Raw genomic sequence first — 22,771 nt, 5'->3', positions numbered from 1 at the left:
TACCGAACCCCAAATACTTTAGGGACTTATATGACAATTTAGCATAACTTTAAGTCTAAATAGGCTTTTTGCTATTGTAAAAATTGACAAAAATTAGAATTATTTTTTTCCCTATTTTTTCTATTTTATATAAGTGATTTATCTTAAATTTTTTATACAAAATTATAATAATATGAAATTTTATAATTTAAATTTATATTTTATCTCTATTTATTAAAATCTCTGCCTTTTATTTTCTTAAAAAAAAAAACTCAATCACATGCATTTTTGAAAAATAAATTATATATAAAAAAAATGAACTCTATAATTATTTTATTTAAAATACATTACACCTTGATAATGATTTTTCTTAGTCTTATGGTACTAATTTGGTTGGTTAGTGCTTTCTAAATGAAATTTAAAAAACAAAATGTAAATTGGAAATGCAGAAATGAACATTTCTTTGGCATCGGTTGCTATGTATAGTCCCATTTCTTTTTCTTTTCCCATCACTGCAAAACACATAAACTTTATCTCTTCTTGTTGTACCCGCAGAACTAAATCCAGACATCGGGCCGATTTTAGTTTGAACCGGCTTAAAACCTTTGGTTCATGGTTTATTAAAAAGGTAAACTTGAACCACCCCTTAAGCATTAAAAGTTCTAATTTTGGTTTTGGTTTCAATTATAGTTCGATCAGATCCAGTTCAAATTTAACAATTTATTTTTTTTTTCAATTTTTTAAAATTTTAAAAAAATCTAATGTAGCCTAAAACCAAATCAAATGATTTTGATCCATTTTTCAGCTCACTTATTTTTTAAGCTAAATTGGCAAATATATTAAATCTTCGAACATATTATCTAAACTAAATTTGTATAGAATTGTAATATAATATGATACTTAATAAAAAATACATTAACTATTTGGTAGAGAAAAATTGAATTTGTAAGTTGTGACATTCTTCTAAAAATTTGAATGTGCCAGAAAAAAAAAAAAAAGAAAAGCAAAAATTGGCACAACATTATTAGGCCACTGATATGGTAAAAGATGATGCTAGAAATGGCGGAGGGCATGATAGAGAAGGCTTTGGAGGGATGTTTAGGGTCTCTATGCTTCCTTGTAGCATTTCTATTACCTTACTCATGGATGGTCTGTGAGAAGGAATTGTTTGGATGCACCACAAGCCAACCATTGTCAGTTTTCTCACAATTTCAATCTCTTCAATGGAAATCTCACCAAGAAGTTCATAATTATTACCTTGCTCGAGCCGTCTATAAATGCACTGTGGAAAATATTTCTCACTGCTATTATCTGTTCCAACCTCATCATCTTCCTCCATGCCTCCAACCATCTCTAAAACCATCATCCCATAGCTATAAACATCAGATTTGGATGAAACTCTGCCAAAATTTCTACTGAACACTTCTGGTGCTATATATCCAACAGTCCCTCTAGCCTCTAACATGGATATAGTGCTTTCTTTTTTGGTACATAATTTTGCAAGTCCAAAATCTGAAATTTTGGGACAAAAATTTTCATCAAGAAGAATATTGTGAGGCTTAATGTCAAAATGTACGATCCTTGTGTTGCATCCACGGTGCAAGTACTCAAGTCCTCGAGCTATTCCAATGGCAATTTGATGCATAGTTTCCCATCCCAAATGCTGATCTATTTTGAAAGTACTTCCATGGCATATGAACTTTTCAAGAGATCCATTTGACATAAACTCGTAAATTAGAGCTCTTTTCTTACCCTCCAAACAGAACCCCAATATAGTGACAACATTAACATGAGAAGTTCTACTAATGCTAGCAACTTCATTGATGAATTCTTGTCCATCTCCTTTAGATGCATTCAAAAGCTTCACTGCTACAAGACGGCCATCGAATAGCTTTCCTTTGTAGACGCTGCCATAGCCTCCTTGGCCAAGTTTATCCTTAAACAAACTAGTCATTTTCTTCACTTCTGAAAAGTTGTACCTTTTTATAGCTAGAGGTCCATGATTTTTTAGAAAGTCCTCAAAATCTTGATTATTCTTTACCATTTTCTGAAAGGGAAATATGGATGTAACTGATGGGATTTTCTTGGAACGACAAATGCATGCACAAGCGACTAAAAATCCTATTACTCCACAGGTTACGCCTGCAAATTACAATGGGACATGAATTAGGTTTAAAATATATATTTTTTAACCCATTCTTGAATTCCTATATCTATTTGCTTTAACAACTTCTAATTTACATAATGTTAAATAATTATATAAATTACCAACTTAATTATGAAGTAAAATTTAGAGATTCAAAAATAATTGAGAAAAGAAAATTTGTCTATTGAAATCAAAATTAGGAATTTTTTTTATGATTATTACTTTATTTTTTGGAAGCGATCGAATATTATTTCTTGTTAGTTTAATAAAATTTTTCTTGTGATTAAGAAAATCATTCTCTTATTTTTGTATATAAAATTTTGAGTTGTAGTTCTTAATTTCTTTTTTTATTTTTTATTTTTAAATTCAAAGATAATTGCACTATATATTTTAAGTTGGAATTCTCACGCACAAAATTAAAAAGTAACTAATCATATTGCCTGCGTATTATGCAACTTATTTATTTTTTATTTTAATATATAATTTAATATTTATTTTTATAAAAATTTATATTTCAAAATCATACTATAAAATTTTGTTAATGATAAAATTTTTAGTTAATTATATTATATATAATTAAAATTTTTATTAAAATTTTAAATAATAATGTTCCTATAAAAATTTAATTTAATTTTTATTTCTAAAATGTTATCAATTATTTTCTTCTGAATAGTCCTTCATAACCTTCATAAAAATGTAACAATATAATATTTTGACAATATGATTGTGTTTAAAAAAAAACCACATATTATTATAAATTGTTTATCCATAATAATTATAATAATAAATGTACCAAAAAATAAAATCTTAAATATTATGGTAATATTCAAGAAATAATAATAATAATAATAATAATAATAATAATAATAATAATAATAATAATAATAATAATAATAATTTCTTAATTTATGATTTACATTTTATTTTATTTTTTTTGAGATCTTAAATTTGTTCTTCTAAAATTGAATTTTTTTATATTTCTCAGAAATTGCAAATCTTCATTATTTAATTTTTCCTATACAATATTTTGTACCTTTTTAAATTAACATTTTTTTTTGTATAAATCATTAAAACTCATAAGATTAATGGTATATTTCTTTATTGTAGTCATTTGATTGTCCAACTCTTTATCTTTTATAGGAATGTTTATTTTTTGAAGTATGGTATATGATTATGCACACAACGAAAAAGAGTAAAAAAAATAATTTATTATTATAAACATATATAATGGATTTGAAAATAAAATATAATAAATAATTTAAAATTAATTATACAAATTTTAAAAATATAAAAATAATTAAATTATCGATATAAGTAGATAAAAAAGTGAGAGATTTTAATAAGCCATATACTCAATATTCAAGAGAAATGAGAAATAAATTTATTTTCTAGTATTAATAAATAAATTACTTAATAGTAATTGATATAAATACTATTTAATTTTGAATTTTAAATTTTAATAAATGATTTGTATTATATTTTAAATTAATTCATGTATAATAATCAAAAGATTAAAAAAAATAAAAATGTTACAACTTCAAAAGAAGTAAAATAGATAAAAACGAAAAGGAAAATGAACATTTAAATTTTAAAATTACAGGGATAAATTAAATTTTAAGTAATCAATATTTATGTCAAATAAATATTATTTGCCAAATAATTAAAGCCTTGTGGATTAGGGGTGGCCACAACCCGGTTTTGAACCGGAACCAAACTAGAATCAGTTCGGTCAAAATCGGACCAAAACTGGTTAAATAGGAACCGATTTCAAATCGGACTGAAACCGCCTTTTTGCTGTTTGGTTCAGGTTCATATATTTTAGGAACTATGAATTGGCTGTTCCAAACTGGATTGAATCGATGGTTCTGAACCAGACCAAACCGGCGATTTAAATATAAAAGAATTCAATAAATACCTCACCCCACTCCTAATTCATTTATATATATCATTAATTCTCTACACAATTATTCTCTACACTCTCCTTAATTCTTAATGTTTTTTCAATTTCTCTCAAATTCTCTAAACAACTATTTATTATACTCTTTTTAATTCTTAGTACTCTCTCAAATTTCCTACTTTATTATTTTTTATGCTTACTGAAATTTTCAATACTATTTCAATTACTCTGTTATTATTTTATATCCTCAATAAAATTTTCAATACCCTCTATTTTAGTTTTTTTTTTTCTCTTTTATACTATTTTAATTATCAATTATCATATAATTTTGAAAAAAAGGCAAGCAATAGAACATAGGCAAAATTAAGTTTATGCACCTTTTTCTAATTTCTTAAAAAAAAATTAATTTTTTCTCTAGTTTTTTAATCAAGTTTAAATCTTTTCTTATTAAAATTTTCTTAAAGATAAGTTATTTTCATTCTCTTTTTTTTTTTATTTTATTTTGATTGGAAGATTCTAAGAAAAATTAAAATATTTTTATAAATATAACTTAAATTCTAAATCAATAAAATTTTTCTATAATTTTTTTTTGTCTAAGTCAACCTTAAACCACTCTCAAACTGTCCTCAAAATCGTATTGAACTGTCATTTTTCGAACCGCCCTTCAAACCGTTTTAAACCAGGGCTTGAACCGAAATCGGCGGTTTAGGACTATCTTTCAAACCGTCCCCTAGCAATTTGGTTTAGGTTCATGATTTCATTGTTGAATCAGCGGTCCAAAAACCGTAACCGACGGTTCCTGAACTATGGCTACCCCTAATGTGGATTATAAAATGTGACACTTGACAAGTTTTTAAGTGTATTAATAAGTCAAATGCCATAATTTTATGAGACTATTTTTATGTTTTAATATATATATATATATATATATATATATATATATATATATATATATAGATTAAGAAATAAAGATAATGTGAAGCGTCATACCAACAAAAATCTTCGGTGAGAAATTCCACTGCTTGTCTGCAAAAACATATATATATATATATATATATATGAAATGAGATGTTAAAATCTTTACGATATATATATATATATATATATATATATATATATATATATATATATAAACTTTATCAATATATATATAAACTTTACACAAATTTATTTTATTTTATTTTTTTTAACCTTTTAGGTTTTAGCTAGGGTGGAAGATGGTTTGCACGTTACAGTTTTTGCATATTCCAAGCTTCTTCCCCCATAGACTGTTGACTTGTTCAAACTTCAAAGTAAACTATGATTTTTTTGATTAACTGAATGACCAGTCAACTATGATCATGACAATTCTCATTTTGTCTGTGCATAAGCTTAAGCTTGGCGGATCCCATGGCTAAAAATAACACAAATTTTTTGAGAGGGGATAACAACAACTGTGAAATACAATAACTGAAATCTATTCTTTCATTAAATTCTCTCTCTTCTTCCTATTTTCAATCTCTCCTTTCTTCTCTTTCTCACTCACTTTCCCTCTCTTTCTCATTTCCCTAACATCCTTGCTGTTACCAGGTCACAACAATTTTGTAGACTAAATTTTATTGCTGGCAAGATGGAAGGTAACACTATTTAATTAAAGCAAAACTTTTGCACGCAGAAAAAGATTTGAATATGGTTGATAAATTAAATGCATTTAATAGGGTAATATCAGACAATTTTCAACATGTTAGGAAGAGATTGAAAGATACCTATGGACAAAAAAAATGTGTTAATGTGATGATGTTTTAACCATTCAAATGAAATGGATTTTTTCCTCAAAGCTCCAATTTTGAATTTAACATTAGTGCAACAACTACTTGAGAGTGACTAGCTCTTCTCTTTGAAGTGGTGAAGAGGAAAAAAAAAAGTAGAAATTAACTTGCAGTATGCAGAAACAAGCCTATCCAACACTAAACTTCCTAACTTTCTAAAGAGTTGTATCCTTGGCATGGATTGACTCGACAATATGCATTTTACTGTCAATGTAGAATCATCTCGTAACCATATAATCCAAACTATGTAATATCCTAAACACAAAGAAAAGTTAATCATGCACTGATTTGACTTTAATAGCCAAGAAAAGGGAGAAAGCATGAGAAAATTCCCCAGACTGTAAGCTAATATATTCTGAAACGAATCATGAAAATCATATGCTGATTAAAAGAACTTGAATTTCATGAAGAGTTACCGTCATCACAGGAATTAAGATGAGTCCGATCATGACAAAAACAAACAAATTCATGATTCTCAAATCCACAGCGACCACCACTTCCCTCACAGGTGCTGCAAGTATGCGCAGTCCAATTCAAGAGGAACCCCATCTTCAAAATTTCAGTATAATTCTTATGAAACAAACTATACAAATCACTGCCGGTGTGCAAAGGAGCATTAACAAAGTAGTTGCATGAATCCAAAGAATAGTTAGAGGATATCTCCAATTTTTCAATGTGAAACCCAGCAAACGAATAAACAGTAGAATTGGTAGCACATCTTATGGTATATGTAAGGTTCTTTGGAGGCTTTGAGGTACAATTGTACAAGAAGTAAAAATCAAAATAATCAGGACTAATAATAAAGGGAGTTAGATCGAGGGTCAAATTATGCAAAGGAGTTGGACATGTGTCCTCCTCATAGGCCACAGCACTAGCTACGAGGAAGGTCTGATTGTTATAGAAAATATCTTTAATGATATAATCATCATTGGAGATTCCGAGAACTGGGTATTCATGCTTACAAGTGATGTCGAAATTTGGGTAGCCACAGAAGGCGTCTTGAACGTTAGATAAGAAAAAGGGGTAGCTTATTTTGGGGCCTTTGCCACAGGTTATTGGTGCACATGCCTGGAACTTTTGATCCGATGTCAAGGATTGCTCGGCCAAAGTGTTGAAGAAGAAGAAGAAGAAGACAGCAGTGAAACAAGTGAAAACAGGTTTGTGGGATATGAAGAAATAGAGCGTATCCATTTGGAGCAGAAGAATGAAGAGGAAAAGGAGAAAAGCATTCTGTGGAAAGTCTACGAAGTTCGGATTTAAGAGGCTGGAAATTGCTAGCAATTTCTTTTGTTTTGATTTATGATTAGAGATTGACAAGGAATAGTAAAAGACACAAAACCACTGGTTCAAGCAAAAGCAAAGACAACTTTGGAAGGACGGCTGGCTCATATCAAGTGGGAACTGCTGGGCCTGTGGACCATAGTATTGGCTACCGCTAAGTATAGCGTGGAATTACTAGAATCTTGGAGGAAATTCGGAGTCAGGGCTGGACGGTGACTACCTACTTCATGAGGAGGATGATAAGTGTGACTGGCCAACCACTCAACACCATCAGGGCAATGGATTGATTTCAAAGGGGAAGAAATTTGAACGGAAATAATGTTTCTATCAGACTGTGACATGAAAATAAAAATTTTTGGCAGAGAAAATGGAGATGGTCCATTTATACCCACTATATTACATATGGCTATGGATTACCCAAAAATAGCAGAGTGGGGAGTTGATTGAACCGAAAATTTTGGAAAAAGAACATCCATTTTCCATTTGCCAACTTTATGGAAATGATGGAATTTGCAATAAAATGACTGATACCCTTAAGTTGCAACCTGGGAATGGGCATGCAGGCTTAAGGCCCAAGGCAGGGAGCCAGGCCGAATGAGAAAATCTTATGGCCCAGGCTATGAAAGAAGGTAGGGCCCTGGGGCAAGCTAGATTCCAAGTTCATACTCGCATAGGCCGTTGACAGATTGAAAATTCAAAGTATACGTGGAATGCAAACAAGACACTCAATTCTTTTTCTTTTTCTTTAAAAAATTTCTGATATATAAAGACGTAATCAAAGCCATTGACCATAGAATTAATTTTGCTCTGGCAACAAACGGGAAGTTTCGCTTGGTATGCTGCCACAAAGACTCATCAGTGGCACATTAAAGCCAAGATAATTGTTATTGGTACCCATCTTTTACTGCCCTTTCATTAAAAAAAAAAAAAAATCTGCAAATCTCATAATAAAACAAAAATAAATAAATTAATTAATTAATTAATTAATTAAAGACCAAAATTGTAAAGATGCAATCTCTATTCTAAAATTGCTTTAATTTCTCTATACTAGTGTGCTGATACGTAAGGTGAGAATGAAATACGGTAAACAACCAAACGAGACGAATACCATTTTCAAATAGGATATGCAATGCCCTGGCGTTTTGACCTAGAGGGGAAGTCCTCAATGCTTATCCTATCCCACACGCACATATTACCGAACTACCACCAATTCGTGCTCGATTCAGTATCCCATGGCTAAGAAAAACACAACTTTTTTAGAGGGGATAATAAAATTTGTCGTACCTTTTGGACACCCAGCACGATCGGGCTTCTCACGGCAAAGGCATTCAAAAAGGGTCGGAGAAGGGTCGGTGCCGCAGGAATGATTAAACTTGTAGGTTACATTAAACCCTTCTATCAAAACTCTAGTTAAATTTTCCAATCCACCGATAAGTTCACGACTTGGAACTGGAACTTTCACACTGGTGTTACAATCTGGGAGGTCTTGGCCCCTAAAAGGCGCATCGTCAGTTGCATAAAATGCATTCCGTGGACCATTTTTACCACATGAAATTCTGTATGCATCCGGTATCATCTTTATCTGGTTTGTGCAATTGTAGAATAAAGTTACGTTTTCAAACTCTGGCACATAGCTGAATGGAGTCTCGTTTAGACTTGTGTCAGGAAATTGGGAGACATTATCAAGAGGACAAACATTCTCCCATAGAGCAATGGTCATCACATGTTGGGGTTGATCTACGGACTTTACATAAAATTCTTCATTATTTATAGATATAACAGGGCGCTTACCTTCTTGGCACCGGCGCTTCAACCCTAGAAAACCACAGATTTCAGATCGGCTATCATCCCAGAAAGGATAGCTAAGATTTGACAGGAGTCCACAGTGGAATGGTTTTAAGCACTCAGAAAAATCCTGATCGCCTTCACAACAAGTTGGCGTAACAAAGCTTAAGAGAAAGAAGAGGGTGAAGATGGAATGTACTACATGGGGCAGCAGGAAGACATGGGCAACCATGTTTTTTCCTTCCTCAAAAGAAGATGAAGAAGAGAAGAATTGGTAATAGAAGGTGTTTTTGATCGGTAATATATTGTTAAATCAATCTAAACTATCATTTTTCAAAGAAATGAAAGAGATAGGAAGGCTGTTCTACTGCTCCTTCTGTAACACCCCAAATTTTATTATTTATGAGTATTTTTGATATTTTAATTTTATTTAAATTTTAGGAATTTTTTTGAGATTTTTCGGATTTTAAAAATAGGGTTCGATTTTCCGAAAATATAAACTTTGATGATTTTTAAAAATTAATTTAAAGACCACGTGGCAAAACTAAAAATATATTTGGAGTCTACGTATTTTTCTGAGTTTTACGGAATTTTTTCGGAATTTTTGGACCTCGTTTTCGGTCCCGAGGCAGAGTAAAAATTCAAAATTTTGTATTTCGAATCGGACCGGTCGAATCGAACCGGCTCCCTTTCCTTTTTCTTCTCCCGCGCGCGTCGTCCCTCTCTTTTCTCTTTCTTTTCTCTCTCCTCCCCTCCCCTGCGCGCGCGCGTCGCTCCAGTTTCTCCGGCCAAATCCGGCCGATCCGGCCACCGATTGGACCGGGTCTTGTGTCTAAAATCATCTACTCGGCGAGAGCTTTCCATAGACACCAAGAACGCCGAAATCCATCGAGCGGTTTGTCCGATTTTTGCTCGGGAAGATTTTAGCCCATTTCGACTTTTGGGCTAGATTTCTCGAAAACCGTGAATCCCACGAGGAAACCGAGGCCACCAGCACGCTCCATTCGTCGAGAGCTTCGCGACATAAATTTAATTTTTCCGACACCGTTTTTGGTGGGTCCCACGGAACCGCGGTGTAATTTCGAGCATTAAATGAGCTTAGAAAATTCTGAAAAATTTATGTGCTAACCCCCGTGTTATGGGCTTCGTGTAGGTATCCTCGATTCGCGGAAATTCGACGATTGGCCAAGATGCGCAAATTTGGGCGAACGGACCGTGGCCGGAAAAGTCTCGGGTGGGCTGAGGTTTTGGCTAGCCCCCCATTGTCAGACGTCCCGAGCGCGTCCCCGAAGTCGGAATCGGCAAAGGTAAACCCGAACCTAGTTTTTACGTAATTTTCTAGTGCTTAAATAGGATTAAAAATCCATAAAATATTCGTGGTAGCTTAGAAAATTACGATTATTTTGCAATAGCTTAGTAATATTGCTAAGGACATGGGCAAAGTTTTATAATTTTTAGAGCTTGTTTGGGCGGTTTTGCAAAAATGATCAATAATAAGGACTAAATTGAAATTTTGCGTATTGTGATGGATGATTGATTTGATGGGCGGGAGGGCTGTGTGATATGATTGAGCTGATGTATGGATTGTGAGTATAGAAGTGCGTTTTTAGCCCTTTTGCGGGTTGGGTAGGTCCTAGGTATAGGGAGACTCTGTAGGATTTTCGTACGACTTAGGGCGTAATTGGTCTTTTTCTTTATTTGTATTGAGTCAGTTGTATTAAATAAATGTAATATGATTGTCGGTGAGCCGATGACCTTCTTCCTCCGCCGCCACACGGTAATTTGTCGTCAAGTCTGTGAGTAAAATATTAATGTTAATTATAATTTCGATATTATTATATGTTCAGCATGCCCATGCATCACTTATATGCATATATTTATGTAGTTAAACTCTAGGCACGATTTATGTTGCATTCATAACTGTTGATGTACCATGGATGTTATTGTGGTAATTTGGAGCAGTGTGCGTGCGTTGGCGTGCGTGTGATGTGGTGTGGACTATGGATAGGACGGGGTAGTCACGGCTTGAGTAATTATGGGACCCGTTCCTTGAGGGGTAGTCACGGCTTGAGTAATTATTTGGGACCCTCGATTTGGTTATTAAGTGGAAGTCAGAGCTTGAGTAATTCGGCACGAGTTGGATTTAAGAGAGCTGTATAGGGGATCAGCTCCCATATGTTATGATTGATACTACAGGGTGTGTGAGTGCTCCAAATTACCTTTTTGATGTTATGATGTGAAAATGTTGTGTATGTTGCATTTCACTTTACAGGTTGCATTAGTTTCAGATAGTTATAGAGATTATAGTTAAGATTGATATTTTACTCTTTGAGTCGAACGCTCACTCCTGTTCAAAAATTTTTACAGGCCACAGGAGGATATTTTGTTCTGGGTTAACCTGCCTTTTTACCTCGCAGGTTGTTTATCAATATTGTGTAATTTTAATTACTCCTAGAATTTCCGCATGTGTTAGTAGTAATTATCTGAAATTGGTCTGTAATATTATATTCATGTTGGACCTGTAAACTTAATATTTTAAGTCTGTTTGATGGATTGGATGAGGGAGCTGAGCTCCCATTTATTATTATGTTGATGAGTATGTGGAGGGTGAGCTGAGCTCCCCAATGGATTGTTTATTGTGTTTACAGGTCGGGTGAGTCGAAAACTCCCCGTTGGAAAGTCCATTTTATGGCCGGACTCTGTCCGTTTGCTTTCTTGATATTGGGCCCAAATGGGCCTTAGAGTTGGGTCAATGAATAGTTAAGGCTTACTACGGGCCTCAGGGGCTTTAGGCTGGCCCAGGTCCTAGTGCCGGTCCGGCCCATAGGTTGGGTCGTGACAAATGTGGTATCAGAGCTTAGGCTCCAGATTCATAGGGAAAAATTATCTAAAGTGTTGGGGAAAAGTCTAATAGGAGTCACATGCGAAAAAATAGGGTCCATATTCGTCTTGCATTGTCGTCTTTGCTTCTAGTTTCTGCTTCATATATTGTGTGTAAATATGAGTCTATAGAGTTGTGTAATGTGCAATTTTGAATTTTGTGGGCTAATGCTGCTAAATTTCAGGAAAATGCGTAGAAGCAGGAGAGCTGCCACTGCACCAGAACCAGATGTGCCTGACGAGGTGTCGGCCTTTGGATGGCGCTTTGCCAGGAGGCGGGGTAGGAGGCCTAGAGCTGCTCAAGTAGAAGAGCAGCTACCCACAGTTCAGGAACAGTCTTTCATGCCATGGGGTCCCATGGACCCCATGGCAGCTACTCTAGCTGGTCTGCAGAGAACCATCGACATGATGGCGCAGTATATGGTCCACCCTCCACAGCAGCAACAGTCCACCGCACCAAGAGGGGAACCTTACAAACAGATCATAAATTTTAAGAAGTTGGTGCCTGGTACCTATGATGTGTCAGACGATGCATATCGGTTTTGGATTCTATGCAGCGAGCAGAGTCTGATTGGTGATAGAAGATTGATAGAATGTATGCAGCACGTCATGGGGCCCATGCCTAGGCAATGGATGAATGACTACGTGTTACCCCGGATGGAGGGTTTGACATGGGCTCAGTTTGTGGAACTTTTTATCAATCGGTTTGTGCCAGAAAGCTTCAGAGATCAGAAGCAGTGGGCCTTTGAGGCCTTAAGACAGAATGGCAGGTCTGTAGATGAATATGCTACAGAATTTCTGGAATTGAGTAGATATGCCCCTACAGTAGTATCTACAAAGACTATGAAGGTGAAAAGATTCCTAAAGGGGCTTGACAGGAGGTATGCGAACCTGGCCATGATGTCGGATCAGTCTTTTGATGTGGTGGTTGATCGAGCCAGACAGATTGAGATTAGCTATGCTGTGGATGACAGTGGAAGAGCAAAGAAAAGCAGGCGAGGGTTCCTCGGTGTCCCTTCCATGGGTACTCCGGACGGTGGTGGCGGGGTAATTACAGAGGAAAGGGTAGGAGCAAGAGAAGTGGTTTTGAGACACGACCACGAGGATTGGACCGAGTGCGGATCGGCGGTGGTAGCGATTCAGAATCTGATAGTTACGGTGCAGTTCAGATCCTCCTTGGCACCTTGTGCACAGTGTGGAAGAGGACATTCAGGACCTTGTTTGATGGGATCGAGTATGCTTGAGTGTGGCCAACGGGTCACTTTGCTAGAGAATGCCCCATGTTTAGCGAGCCACAGATGGGTCACGAGGTTACATTGCAAATGTTCCTCGCGATTGTATCCGGTGCTTCCAACATGGCGGTAGTCGATTCGATGGCCAACAGGCGAGGACAAGGGGCGTGGATTTGGAGGCGATCAGAGGTAGAAGTCGATGTCGTGGTTACGCCACTCAGGGTAGGGGTCAAGCTCGAGTTTTCACCATGACCCACCAGGATGCTCAAGCTTCAAATGCAGTTGTGGCAGGTATTCTTCAGTACATTCTTATGAGGCTCGTGTTTTGATAGATCCGGTGCTACGCACTCATTTGTCTCCCTGTGTTTGCCATGAGGTTGGGTAGAAACCCTACAACCTTAGAATGCCCTTTGTCGGTAGCTACCCCACTTAGTGACAACATAGATGTAGACATGGTATTTCCGGGCAGCCCAGTGGTAGTGGATGGAAAGATCCTCCCAGCAGACTTGGTTCCTCTACTAGTAATGGATTTCGATGTAATCCTGGGGATGGACTGGTTGGCAACTCATTATGCCACCTTAGACTGCAGGAACAAAAATGTATACTTCCACATACCTGGTGTGGAAGAGTTTAGCTTTGATGGTGACAGGAGCGTGGCTCCATATAATTTGGTGTCAGCAATTAGTGCCAGAAAAATGTTGAGGCGTGGATGCCAAGGGTATTTGGCATTGGTGAGAGATACATCTGTAGAAGGTGTCAGCATGGAAAATGTTCCTGTTGTCAGAGAATTCATGGATGTCTTCCCTGAAGAGCTTCCAGGGTTGCCACCAGGAAGGGAAATAGAGTTTTGCATTGATGTTGTGCCGGGTACAAACCCCATATCCATGCCACCTTACAGGATGGCACCAGCAGAATTGAAAGAACTGAAGGAGCAACTACAGGAGCTCTTGGACAAGGGTTTCATACGTCCGAGCACTTCACCCTGGGGTGCTCCTGTTCTATTTGTGAGAAAGAAGGATGGGTCATTGAGGTTGTGCATTGACTACAAGGTGAACAAGGTGTGATGAAGAACAAGTATCCACTTCCTCGGATCGATGATTTGTTTGATCAGCTCCAAGGAGCTAGATTATTTTCCAAGATAGACCTGCGATCAGGCTACCATCAGTTGAGAATCAGGAATGAGGACATGTCCAAAACGGCTTTCAGGACAAGATATGGTCATTATGAGTTCTTGGTGATGTCTTTTGGACTCACAATGCACCAGCAGCCTTCATGGACTTGATGAACAGGGTGTTCAAGCCATTTTTGGACCGTTTTGTCATCGTATTCATAGATGACATTCTGGTATACTCTCGGACCGAGGAAGAACACGTGTGGCACTTGAGGATGGTGTTGCAGACTTTGAGGGAGCACCAGCTATACGCCAAATTTTCGAAATGTGAATTTTGGCTAGAAAGCATCTCATTCTTGGGACACGTGGTTTCAAGTGACGGTATTCAAGTGGATCCCAAGAAAATTGAAGCTGTAACTGATTGGCTTAGGCCTACAACAGTCACTGAGGTGCGAAGTTTTCTGGGTTTAGCTGGCTACTACAGGCGTTTTGTACAAGATTTCTCCAGAATAGCGGCTCCCCTAACTAAGTTGACCAGGAAGAATGTTCCATTCATTTGGACAGATGACTGTGAGATGAGTTTCCAGAAGCTCAAGGAGTGTCTAACCACTGCCCCTGTGTTGACACTACCTGTGAGTGGTGAAGGATACACCGTGTATTGTGACGCCTCCAGAGTTGGCCTAGGGTGTGTTTTGATGCAGAATGGAAAGGTAGTGGCTTATGCTTCAAGGCAGCTGAAGAGGCATGAGCAGAACTACCCCACCCATGATTTGGAAATGGCGGCTGTAGTCTTTGCACTAAAAATCTGGAGACACTACCTGTACGGTAAAGTGTGCAAGATATACACCGACCACAAGAGTTTAAAGTACATCTTCCAACAGAGGGATTTAAACTTGAGACAGAGGAGATGGATGGAGCTTCTGAAAGACTATGATTGCACCATCCAGTACCACCACAGGAAGGCCAATGTTGTGGCAGATGCCTTGAGCGAGAAAATCTTACGCGGTTTGGCGCACATTTCAGTGAGAAAAGACCATTGATTCAGGAAGTAAATGAGTTTATGGAACAAGGTCTAATCCTAGATATTTCATATGAGGGTATTGTTGGCTCACTTTTGGTGAGGCGGACTTGAGGGACAGAGTTAGAGTTTCCCAGCACAGAGACCAACAATTGATGAAAATCATAGAAAGAGTACAGCAAGGTGAAGGTGGTGAGTTTGGATTTGCCAATGATGGCACCCTAGTGCAAGGTTCTAGGATATGTGTGCCCGATGTGGACAACCTCAGGAATGAAATCATGCAAGAGGCACACTATACACTGTACAGTATCCACCCAGGTTCCACCAAGATGTACCATGATGTGAAAGATAGCTACTGGTGGAATGGCATGAAGAGAGACATAGCAGACTTTGTGTCCAAGTGCTTGACTTGTCAGAAGGTGAAGTTTGAACACCAGAGACCGTCAGGGAAGCTGCAAGAGCTCCCTATCCCAGAATGGAAGTGGGAAATGATTACTATGGATTTTGTGACTGGGTTGCCTCGTACCACGCGAGGATATGACTCGATATGGGTAATTGTAGACCGCTTGACCAAATCAGCTCACTTCTTACCTGTAAAGACTACATACTCTGTGGCACAGTATGCCCGGCTCTACATTCGAGAAATAGTCAGATTGCATGGAGTTCCGGCTTCCATAATATCTGACAGAGGGCCCCAGTTCACTTCTCGGTTTTGGAGAAAGTTGCAGGAGGCACTTGGCACACAGTTGAACTTCAGTACAGCCTTCCACCCTCAGACAGACGGACAGTCCGAAAGGACGATCCAAACACTGGAAGACATGCTTCGCATGAGTGTCTTGGATTTTGGAGGTCAGTGGGATGAGCAGCTAGCTCTGGTGGAGTTTGCCTACAACAACAGTTATCACTCCAGCATAGGGTTGGCACCCTATGAGGCATTATATGGAAGAAAGTGTAGGTCTCTCTGTGTTGGACAGAAATGGGGAAGCGAAAGTGCATGATGTAGACCTAGTGCAAGACACTTGAGGTAGTTCCTTTAATCGAGGAACGATCGAGACTTTCGATGGCATAAGAGTTATGCAGACCCCAGACGGAGGGATGTGGAGTTTGCAGTGGGCGACTATGTATTCCTGAAGGTTTCTCCAATGAAGGGAGTCATGAGATTTGGAAAGAAGGGCAAGTTGGCACCTCGGTATATCGGACCTTTTGAGGTTACTGATAGAGCTGGAGCAGTTGCCTACCGGTTGGAGCTACCACCCAACCTTTCTCACGTTCATCCTGTGTTTCACATCTCCATGCTCAGGAAATACATTCTGATCCTTCTCATGTCTGCAATAGGATGTGATAGAGCTAAAAGAGAACTTGACATTTGAGGAGCGACTGTAGCCATAGTAGACTACCAAGTGAGGCAGTGAGATCCAAGCAGATCCCTATGGTTAAGGTTTTGTGGAGAGTCGATCGGTGGAAGAGTGCACCTGGGAGTCAGAGCGGGACATGCGTAGCAAGTACCATTACTTGTTCAATGCATAATCATGTGTTTTATTCTGCCTTGTGTAAAAATTCGAGGACGAATTTTCTGTAAGGGGGGAAGAATGTAACACCCCAAATTTTATTATTTATGAGTATTTTTGATATTTTAATTTTATTTAAATTTTAGGAATTTTTTTGAGATTTTTCGGATTTTAAAAATCGGGTTCGATTTTCCGAAAATATAAACTTTGATGATTTTTAAAAATTAATTTAAAGACCACGTGGCAAAACTAAAAATATATTTGGAGTCTACGTATTTTTCTGAGTTTTACGGAATTTTTTCGGAATTTTTGGACCTCGTTTTCGGTCCCGAGGCAGAGTAAAAATTCAAAATTTTGTATTTCGGATCGGACCGATCGAATCGAACCGGCTCCCTTTCCTTTTTCTTCTCCCGCGCGCGTCGTCCCTCTCTTATCTCTTTCTTTTCTCTCTCCTCCTCGCGCGCTGCCGCTCCAGTTCTCCCGCCAATCCGCCGATCCGACCACCGATTGGACCGGGTCTTGTGTCTAAAATCATCTACTCGGCGAGAGCTTTCCATAGACACCAAGAACGCCGAAATCCATCGAGCGGTTTGTCCGATTTTTGCTCGGGAAGATTTTAGCCCATTTCGACTTTTGGGCTAGATTTCTCGAAAACCGTGAGTCCCACGAGGAAACCGAGGCCACCAGCACGCTCCATTCGTCGAGAGCTTTGCAACGACATAAATTTCAAATTTTTCTGACACCGTTTTTCGATGGGTCCCACGGAACTTCGCAGTGTAATTTCGAGCATTAAATGAGCTTAGAAAATTCTGAAAAATTTATGTGCTAACCCCCGTGTTATGGGCTTCGTGTAGGTATCCTCGATTCGTGGAAATTCGACAGTTGACCGGGTCTGCAAATTTCGGGCCAGACAGACCCGTGACCAGAAAAGTCTCCGAATTGGGCCGAGGTTTTGGCTAGCCCCCCATTGTCAGACGTCCCGAGCGCGTCCCCGAAGTCGGAATCGGCAAAGGTAAACCCGAACCTAGTTTTTACGTAATTTTCTAGTGCTTAAATAGGATTAAAAATCCATAAAATATTCGTGGTAGCTTAGAAAATTACGATTATTTTTGCAATAGCTTAGTAATATTGCTAAGGACCGCGGGGCAAAGTTTTATAATTTTTAGAGCTTGTTTGGGCAGTTTTTGCAAAAATGATCAATAATAAGGACTAAATTGAAATTTTGCGTATTGTGATGGATGATTGATTTGATGGGCCCAGGAGGGGCTGTGTGATATGATTGAACTATTGATGTATGGATTGTGAGTATAGAAGTGCGTTTTTAGCCCTTTTGCAGGTTGGGTAGGTCCTAGGTATAGGGGAGACTCTGCCGGATTTTCGGCACGACTTAGGACGTAATTGGTCTTTTTCTTTATTTGTATTGAGTCAGATTGTATTAAATAAATGTAATATGATTGTCAGGTGAGCCGGGACAGCCTTCTTCCTCCGCCCAGCCGCCACAGTAATTTGTCGTCAAGTCTGTGAGTAAAATATTAATTTTAATTATAATTTCGATATTATTATATGTTCAGCATGCCCATGCATCACTTATATGCATATATTTATGTAGTTAAACTCTAGGCACGATTTATGTTGCATTCATAACTGTTGATGTACCATGGATGTTGTTGTGGTAATTTGGAGCAGTGTGCGTGCGTTGGCGTGCGTGTGATGTGGTGTGGACTATGGATAGGACGGGGTAGTCACGGCTTGAGTAATTCGCTGGGACCCGTTCCTTCGAGGGGTAGTCACGGCTTGAGTAATTCGCTGGGACCCTCGATTTGGTTATTAAGTGGAAGTCCGAGCTTGAGTAATTCGCTGGCACCAGGTTGGATTTAAGAGAGCTGTATAGGGGATCAGCTCATATGTTATGATTGATACTACAGGGTGTGTGAGTGCTCCAAATTACCTTTTTGATGTTATGATGTGAAAATGTTGTGTATGTTGCATTTCACTCTACAGGTTGCATTAGTTTCAGATAGTTATAGAGATTATAGTTAAGATTGATATTTTACTCTCTCAGTCGAACGCTCACTCTGTTCAAAAATTTTTACAGCCACGGGAGGATATTTTGTTCAGGTTAACACGCTTTTTACCTCGCAGTTGTTTATCAATATTGTGTAATTTTAATTACTCCTAGAATTTCCGCATGTGTTAGTAGTAATTATCTGAAATTGGTCTGTAATATTATATTCATGTTGGACCTGTAAACTTAATATTTTAAGTCTGTTTGATGGATTGGATAAGGGAGCTGAGCTCCCATTTATTATTATGTTGATGAGTATGTGGAGGGTGAGCTGAGCTCCCCAATGGATTGTTTATTGTGTTTACAGGTAGGGTGAGTCGAAAACTCCCCGTTGGAAAGTCCATTTTATGGCCGGACTCTGTCCGTTTGTTTTCTTGATATTGGGCCCAAATGGGCCTTAGAGTTGGGTTAATGAATAGTTAAGGCTTACTACGGGCCTCGGGGGCTTTAGGCTGGCCCAGGTCCTAGTGCCGGTCCGGCCCATAGGTTGGGTCGTGACACCTTCCTTTAATATAATGTAAACTAAGTAACAAGAAATGTGTAGCTTTGGAAATTGTGAATTGTGCTTGGGAGATAGAGATGGAATTTGACCAAGACTTTTGAGTATAGGGACAATAAATATTCAAGATTTTTTTTTGGTAGAAGATAACGGCGGGCGATAGAAGTAGAACAATTCCATACACTTGTATTTCCAAAATTTTGAGCATTTGAAGCTACCAGGAAATTGCTTATGTATGGTTCATGTATAAACTTGCCAGGCTTTAATTGCCAGCATTTTCCATGTATTTCCATTCTGAATAATCTCTGCGTCCATTACAAAAGCTGTGAATTTGAAAAGCCAAAATTGCAAATGAGATGCCTTTAATTTTCTATATAATGTCTAGTTTTGAATATCGCACTTTCACATTACCCACATGACTAGGACTTGGTCATCAATATTGAAATTTTCTACAGCTGACCTTAATTTACTGATAATTGCTAATTACCAAGAATGATAAAATCTGACTAATGGAGATCGAAGTATTGACGAGGACAAATGCTATGCAAAAGATCTAGTATTGCAATTCTCAGGATTAAAAATATCTGGATTGATTGAAATGACATGATACTTAAGGGACATGATATCTAAAATGGCTACTCCTTTGCTTACAGTTAATTTTGAAGGCTGGGTTGGGGTGCCCACAATACTCAGGCTGGTTGTTTCCCCAAGAAGGTACCTAATATTAGTGATTTAATGCTAAGGGTGTTTGGTACTTTGGTGCGAGATTAATAAGGAGCAGTTATTACTCTAACTTTTAGTCCCTTACTAATATTGTTTTGATATTTAAAAAAATTGTGTTAACTTATTTATCTCATTAATATTTATATCTTTTTGAGAGTTAAGTGTTAACATTAAGAAATTAAGAAAATAATTAAGTAAAGTGGTTTTTATACTAAATTAACAAAGAGTAATTATTACCTTTATAACTTTTAACTTCTCATTAACTTTTCATCTCGTTAATACTTATTCTATTTGAGGAATTAAATATTAATTTTATGGACTAAATTAATAATTATCCTCTTTAAAAATTAAAACTTATGAGTAACATTTAATCATTGATTTTTTAACATTCTACCAAACACATTTTAAAAATTAAAACTTACAAAAATAATATTTAATCCTTAATTTTTTCAACTAGCTACCGAACACATTGTAAGAGTAAATGGTTGTTGCTTGCAAAAAAGACAATTATTGCTATTGAGTTCATGGTTTGGTTAATTATGCTTCTCATAAGGTGCTGAACTAGTAAAATTCAGTGATAAATAAGATACTAATTTTTTTAAATATAATAATTTTATATTTTTAGAGCCAACTTTATTTTCATTGAGTTAAAATTCATTGATAATTAATTTAATAACATTATGAAATAATTTTAATTACAAAATTTTAATATAAAAGTTTTTTTATTATCAACCTCAAAAAATATTCAATTTTTATTATCATTTTACAGCTAATACAGTCAACTTTAACTTGAAGTCAATTATATATATATATAAACTATTTTCTTGTGCTCATTGATCAGTTTTGGTTCCAAAAACATACAACAAAAGTCTATTATACTAATTGTACCACTGAAAAATCTATTATAGGATGAAATCGGAAAGAGATACTTAACATTATTATTCTCAATGTTTAACATTTTTTTTTTTCCTTAAAACTCAATTACACCTCTATATTTATTTATCGAAGAAGTTCAATTTAATCCATTCTTCTGACTTTTGGCCTATTTTAATTTAAAATTTTCAATTTAAACTCAATTAAGCTTAAAAATTAAGAAAATCATGAAATTAAGGATGTGTTCAATATCATTGTTAGTTTTTGATTTTTTTATGTTTTGAAAATTTAAAAATGGTTTTAGTTTTTTTCTTTTTAAATTAGTTTTTTAGAAGCTGTTTTTATATGTTCTTTCTTCCTATGAAAAAAGTCATATGGGAAAATATATTAAAATTATGGGAATTAAATAATTCGGTAGAAAAATTTAAACATACTAATTATCATATTAAAATTAAATGTGAAAAAATAGAAAATTAAATTGAACTTTTGACATAAAATAAGAAGAATAGTTGTTTAGAGGGAGGCCTGAACATGACAGTTAGAGGGAGGAGAGTGGGCGAGGCATGTGAATAAAGGATAAGGAAGTATGAGGGACGCACTCAAGTAGAGGAGCGACCCTCGGCAGCGGGAGTTTAAAAACAGGAATCCACGTTTTCATATTTTCGATTTCCACGTTTTCATTTCAATTACATTACATGGCTGCTATTAAATTCATATTTTATTTTATTTTATTTAGATTGAAACTCAATCACATGCATTTTTTTATTTTAAATATATTACCACTTGATAATGATTTTTCTTAAGACTTTATGGTACTAACTTGGTTCATTAGTGTTCTCTAAATGAAATTAAAATAATAATAATAATAATAATAAATCAGAAATATAGAAATGGACATACCTTTACATCGGCTGCTATGTACAGTCCCATCGCGACAAAAACACTTAAACTCTGCTGCCGTCTTGTTGTACCCACAGAATCCACCGGAGTCCTCACAACTACCGCAACCGTTAACAGTCCTCCAATCCAGCATGAATCCCTTGTTCATAGCTCCACCGAACTCACTAATCAAACCATTAGTTGTAATCTCCGTCCTCATCACTGTCGCCACCACTTTCTCCTCACACTTTCCAATCCAATACACGTCGTTTATCTGATTCTCCGTCATACTGACATAAGACTGGTTCGTACTAAATTCCAAACACCCTATGGCAGAGGCTGAAAAAGAAAAAGGATTGGAAGTGCAATTAAAATAAAAACTGAGGTTCAAATCTAAATTTGTGTAACCTAGTGGGAGATTTTCTAAAGTAAGGTTGTGACGTGCTCTAGGGCATATTTGGCCAGTGACATCAATGTCTACTAGAGTAATGGTAGAATTTGCGTAGTTTATACTCTTCACATAGTAAGTGTTGTTTGGCAGTTTGAGTATAGGCTCATCACCAGAACATGAAAGACCAAATTCTGGGTACCCACAAACTTCATCAGAGCTATTGACATCCATATACCAAAATGGATATTCAATCGCTACACCATTACCGCAATCGTGGGTTGAGCATTTCGATGGGATTAGAGCAGAGTCATCGCAATAAGAATTCATGAAAAAGAAAAAGAAGAAGATAAAGAGAACGAGGAAGAAACAACGGTACTGAGGTTTTGACATGGTGTTACACTGTTTCGAAATTGAGAAAATGGCGTAAGCCAAGTGTAGTTTTATAATAGATCAACTTATGTGAAATTACATGATTGTCCTTGCGACGTATATTTGAAGTGTGCCTTAGTTATGATGAAGGGTGAAATTAGCTGTTCAAATAGGGGTATAATTGAAAGAAGAGTAAAATTGGAATTCCAAGTCTGCGTGCGGGAGTCGGTAGAAAGAAGGTATGAATTGAGAAATGTTGTATTGGAATGATTCCCTTAAGCTGAATTAAAATATGAATAGACGCGTGGGCTCCACGTTCCTTTCATT

At 36.6% G+C, this 22,771-nt stretch overlaps 1 protein-coding gene and 1 long non-coding RNA gene across 3 annotated transcripts; one reads left to right on the top strand and one right to left on the bottom strand.

The window, feature by feature from the left end:
• Positions 1-909: 909 nt before the first annotated feature.
• Positions 910-22,471, bottom strand: LOC110672926 (LEAF RUST 10 DISEASE-RESISTANCE LOCUS RECEPTOR-LIKE PROTEIN KINASE-like 2.1). 2 transcript variants are annotated; one of them, XM_058136536.1, is made up of 5 exons: positions 21,706-22,471; positions 19,212-19,532; positions 8,396-9,269; positions 5,013-5,048; positions 910-2,121 (listed from the first exon to the last, which is right to left on the bottom strand). In XM_058136536.1, the coding sequence occupies exons 3-5, from the start codon at positions 9,126-9,128 to the stop codon at positions 1,004-1,006; spliced, it is 1,887 nt and encodes a 628-aa protein (XP_057992519.1). In that variant the 5' UTR covers positions 9,129-9,269; positions 19,212-19,532; positions 21,706-22,471; the 3' UTR covers positions 910-1,003. The 2 variants fall into 2 exon arrangements, with proteins under 2 accessions (XP_057992519.1, XP_057992515.1); XM_058136532.1 differs by lacking the exons at positions 8,396-9,269; positions 19,212-19,532; positions 21,706-22,471 and adding an exon at positions 6,247-8,389.
• On the top strand, positions 17,143-18,540 carry LOC131173887 (uncharacterized). The gene is made up of 3 exons (XR_009144190.1): positions 17,143-17,421; positions 17,500-17,657; positions 18,107-18,540. It is a non-coding gene; the product is annotated as an uncharacterized LOC131173887 (long non-coding RNA).
• Positions 22,472-22,771: the final 300 nt, after the last annotated feature.

The sequence above is a fragment of the Hevea brasiliensis genome, chromosome 2, assembly GCF_030052815.1.
Source record: "Hevea brasiliensis isolate MT/VB/25A 57/8 chromosome 2, ASM3005281v1, whole genome shotgun sequence".
NCBI classification, from domain to species: domain Eukaryota; kingdom Viridiplantae; phylum Streptophyta; class Magnoliopsida; order Malpighiales; family Euphorbiaceae; genus Hevea; species Hevea brasiliensis.
The sequence above is the reverse complement of the archived record's forward strand: the minus strand, read 5'-3'. Positions and strand labels throughout refer to the sequence as shown.